The sequence below is a fragment of the Penaeus chinensis genome, chromosome 30, assembly GCF_019202785.1.
Source record: "Penaeus chinensis breed Huanghai No. 1 chromosome 30, ASM1920278v2, whole genome shotgun sequence".
Lineage (NCBI taxonomy): Eukaryota > Metazoa > Arthropoda > Malacostraca > Decapoda > Penaeidae > Penaeus > Penaeus chinensis.
In genome coordinates, this window is record NC_061848.1 from 13,293,203 (window position 1) to 13,298,202 (window position 5,000).

Here is a 5,000-nt window from a genome sequence, read left to right on the forward strand (position 1 = left end):
TCCTCTCCTCCTCTCTCTCTCTCTCTCTCTCTCTCTCTCCTCTCCTCCTCCTCCTCTCTCTCTCTCTCCTCTCTCTCCTTCCCTCTCATCTCCTCTCTCTCTCCTCCTCTCTCTCCTCCCCACTCTCCCTCTCCTCTCCTCCTCTCTCTCTCTCTCTCTCCTCTCCTCTCTCTCTCCTCTCCCACCTCCTCTTCTCCTCCTCTCCTCTCCCACTCTCCTCTCCCTCCTCTCTCTCTCTCTCTCTCCTCATCCTCCCTCTCTCTCCCTCTCTCACCTCTCTCTCTCTCCTCTCTCCACTCTCCCTCTCCCTCTCTCCTCCCTCTCTCTCCTCCTCCCATCTCCTCCTCTCTCTCTCCTCTCTCATTCTCTCTCCTCCTCCTCTCTCCATCTCTCTCCTCTCTCTCTCTCTCTCTCCTCTCTCTCCTCTCTCCTCCTCTCTCTCCCTCCTCCTCTCTCCTCTCTCTCTCTCTCTCTCTCTCTCTCCTCCCTCTCTCCTCTCTCTCCTCCTCTCTCTCTCCTCTCTCTCTCCCTCTCTCCTCTCATCCTCTCATCTCTCTCTCTCTTCTCACCTCTCTCTCCTCTCTCCTCTCTCCTTCTCTCTCTCTCATCTCTCTCTCTCCTCTCTCTCCTCATCCTCTCTCTCTCTCTCATCCCCACTCTCTCCTCTCTCTCTCTCTCTCTCCTCTCTCTCTCTCTCTCTCCTCTCTATCTCTCTCTCCTCTCTCTCTCCTCCTCTCTCTCCTCTCTCCTCTCTCTCTCCTCTCGTCTCTCTCTCTCTCTCCCTTCCTCTCTCTCCCCTCTCTCTCCTCTCTCATCTCCTCTCTCTCTCCCTCTCATCTCTCCACTCTCTCTCTCTCTCTCTCTCCTCTCCTTCTCTCTCTCATCTCTCTCCTCATCTCTCTCTCTCTCTCCTCTCACCATCTCTACTCCTCTCCTCTCTCTCTCTCTCTCTCTCTCTCTCCTCCTCTCCTCTCCTCTCCTCTCTCCTCTCCTCTCTCTCTCTCCTCTCCCTCTCTCTCTCTCTCTCTCCTCCTCACTCTCTCTCTCTCTCTCTCCTCTCTCTCTTCCTCTCTCTCTCCTCGTCTCTCTCCTCTCTCTCCTCTCTCTCTCTCTCTCTCTCCTCTCTCTCTCCTCGGCTTCTCTCTCTTCTCCACTCTCCTCATCTCTCATCTCCTACCTCTCTCTCTCTCTCTCTCTATCTCTCTCTCTCACTGTCCTCTCCTCCGTCCTCTCCTCTCTCTCTCAGCTCCCTCGGTCTCTCTCTCTCTCTCTCAAATCTCTTTCTCGTCCTCTCTCTATCTCCTATCTCTATCTCTATTTCTCTCTCGACAATATCCTCTCTCGAACTCTCCGTCTCCTCATTTGATACCAATTCTCAACAACTAGGATCGATTCAGGAAACAGATCTGTAATCAAACTGTTGATCTCTTGTAGATCGGTCAAGCACTTGAGAGTACATCTAGAATCTCATCTCCTCTAAAATTATCAGTAATGGAAACTCTCTCCACTCGATCTCAAGTCCTATCTCTCTGGCTGTCTGTCTGTCTTTCCCTCTCTCTCCCTCATCTCAGATCGCAAGAATCTCAACTTACACCTCAATGAGAACACAAACCTCCGCAGCCAAAATACAAGTACGAAACAGTATCGACTCAGAAAACCCGTACGACAAGAGTACCACCAAAGAGCGTAAAGGGCAGTATGAAATTCCCACAAAAATCATCAAAACTCAAATAAAAGAAACCTTATCATCTACTCATACAGAATACAACTCTCTCTCTTCTCTCTCATCATGTCCTCTATCTCTCCTACCTATCTATATATCTGATCTAATCTATCTATCTAACTATCTTTCCTCTCATCTCAATCAGTCTCTCACTCTTTATCTATTTATCTATCAATCTATCTATCAATCTATCTATCTTCGATCTATCTCTCCCTCACACGTCTCTCCTCATAAGGATCTTTTTCCCCCTCCGTCCCCATATCATAATATGCCATAAAAACACTCCTCGCTTCCCTTCCATCTCCACACCCCCTATCACATGCCTCTAGCCTTACGCCGGGCCCTACGCACCCTGAACTTTCGTCCCTCTCCTCTTCCTTAGGGAGAGAATAATGACCGCCTTCATCCCCTTACCTTCCTAGAGCCCCTCCCCATCCCCACTCCTCCCTCTCCTTTTCCACTTCCCCTCCATCACCTCCTCCCTAATCCCTTTCAATTTCCTTCGCTCCTCCCATTCCACATCCCCTACACCCCTCCCTACCCCATCCCCCACTTCCCTTAAGCCTCCACTCCCTACCCCTTTCCTTTGCGCTCTCTATCTCTATCTCTTCTCTATCTCTCTCATCTCACTCATCCTTACGTGACGAGGATGAATAACGTCGATCATGGAGGACATGAGACCGATCTTCGTTCTCGAACAGTGAAATTAAGACATCTGTGTATCATCTCGACGCGTTGTGCGTCATCATAAGATCAGTCGGTCACTCTCATCAGTCTCTCTCTCCTTCTCATCTTCCTCTCTTCCTCTTCTCTCTCCTCTCTCCCTTCTCTCGCCTCCCTACCCTTTCATTGCATCACTCCCTCAGCCTCGCTCTCTCGTGTGCCCTCCAGTCTCCTCCCACTCTCCCTCATCACCCTCTCTCTCTTCCCATCATCAAGTCGTCTGCACTCCTTAAGAAACAAAAGTCGCAGTAACCTATTATCGACAAAAACATATAATAAAATCATATCATCCTTCAGATCTAATAGTCTCTCTTCTGAAAAAAAAGTCCAAGATAAATACCCCAAAGACGCTACAAAGCAGTCACCAAATAACATATCATTCAATAATTCATAAAAGAAAAAACAACCAGATCATCAATATCCTCATCACCGACACATCTCTCTCCATCGACTCGGGGATCGCTATCCAGTCACTCTCTCTGTCTCTCTCTGTCTCCTCATCACATCTCTTCCTCAGTTAAATAATAAAATCCAAACGTTCAGAATGACATATCCCAAAATGTGATCGATAAACAAACCGAAGCCAGAACGACGTCCTCTTAAATCATAAAACATAATAAATAACGTGATCCACTTACTAAAAAGGTATCGTCAAACCACATCAATACGTAAAACTATACCCGTCCTAACTCCCATATCTCTCATCACTAACAAAATTTCCCTCAGAATAGCATCAGAACTTTCTCAATAGGCGAGGATAAGAAACTTCTCTCGACTCTCCTCTCATCACTCGACCATCTCCTCAAATTACTCATCTCTCTCTACTCCACTCTGTCTACTCGTCACTCTCTCTTCTCTCTCAAAAATTCAATTTCTTACGTCTAACAAATATATAAAAGATGATCTAATAATGCTATCTCGTATCATCCAAGTAATACATTGGACACTACTCACCTCATCCTCTCTATCTCAAATCCTCCGACAAAAAACAACACGAGCGAAAAAAACCATAAAACAAAGGATAAAAGAAAGAAAAACTACAATCCACTCTCTCTCCATCATCTCTTTTCTCTCTCTCCTCTCCCTCTCTCCCTCTAGTCCTCTTCTCCGCTCGTCTCCCTCTCTCCCTCTCTCCCTCTCACCACTCTCTAGCCTCTCTCCCTCTCCATCCCTCCACTCCCTCCCTCCCTCCCTCCCCTCTGTCCCTCCCTCTCTCACTTCGTCTCTCTCACATCAAAAGTAAAAGGTCCCTGCATATAGGCAGGAACCACATAAACACAGAAAGTTATCTTCTAACAAATCACGAACCAGTCCTATAACGAAAACAATAAAAACGGGAACAAAACTAAAGAAAATACAACCCAAAGTACAAAGCTAATACGCAAAATCAAAATCAAATCGTCTCAAAAATCTCCGAGCGAATCAAATGTGCTCTAAACACGAACAACCTCCAAAAAATAGTCACGTTCAGTTCTTTCCATCAAAAGACATCTCACAAAAATCCTCCCATCATCTCGTCATCTCTCTCTCACTAAACCAAACCACTAGTAACACAGTAAGAGTACATCAAAAAACCGCGTAAAAGCATAAAAGTACTTACGGTCTACTTCAGCGAAAACCATCGTGGAATCATATCTTATCCTATCAACACTCTCTCACTCATCATCATCTCTCTAACTATCAACGTCTAATCCTATCTATCTATCACTTTCCCCTCGTCAAAATCCAATTTCTCTCCTCTTCCTCTCTCTCTCGTCTCTCTCGTCCTCATCCCTTCTCTCCCCTCTCGGATCCCTCATCTCCCCCTCCCCACTCCCTCTCCTACCCAACCCTCACCCTCGCTGTCCCTCCCAATCTCTCTCATACTTATACACCAACTCAGAAATTTCCACTCTCTCATCAAATCCTAATTCTATTCTATCATCCAATCATCTCTCTCCTCTCTCATCTCTCTCTCTATCTCTCTTTTTTCTCCTCTCTCTCTCCCTCTCTCGTCATCTCCCCTCCTTCACCCTCTCTCACCCTCTCTCCCTCTCTCCCTCTCCACCCTCTCTCCCTCTCATCCCTCTCTTCCTCTGTCTCTCAGTCTCTCTTCACATCTCTCTTTCCCTCTGTCTCTTCATCACTCTCATCATCTTATAGTACTCGAGCTCACATTCTCTCTCAGAACGCACCTTGTCTCAAAAAGTCATCTCTCGTGTCAAAAAATCTCTCCTCCTACTCTGATTCTCTGCTCGTCTCTCATCTCTCCCTCTCGACCCACCCCTCCCACACCGTCCCTCTCACCCTCTCTCCGTCACTCCCTCTCTCCCTCGCTTCCCCATGTCCCTCCCTCCCTCCCATCTCTCCCTCCCTCCCTCCGCTCCCTCCCAACCCCAACCACTCTCTCCCTCCCTACCCTCCTCCCTCCCTCATCTTACTAAGGTCCATCCTCCTCACAATCAATACATAACAAAACTTCTAGTCAGTCACTCTAACTTCGATCAATTTACTCTTTCCCGGTGCCATTTCACTCACTCAAAAAATTCTCACCGAATAAATCTCTACTTAGAAA

General features: G+C 47.2%; 1 protein-coding gene across 1 annotated transcript in view; it reads left to right on the forward strand.

Annotated features, from left to right (window-relative positions):
• LOC125041248 (replication stress response regulator SDE2-like) overlaps nt 1-5,000 on the forward strand; it is a 31,719-nt gene that overhangs the window by 11,456 nt on the left and 15,263 nt on the right. Inside the window, exons 3-4 of the mRNA XM_047636085.1 lie at nt 1,435-1,453; nt 1,621-1,696. Coding sequence (XP_047492041.1) covers nt 1,435-1,453; nt 1,621-1,696 — 95 coding nt within the window. The remainder of the gene's footprint in view (nt 1-1,434; nt 1,454-1,620; nt 1,697-5,000) is intronic.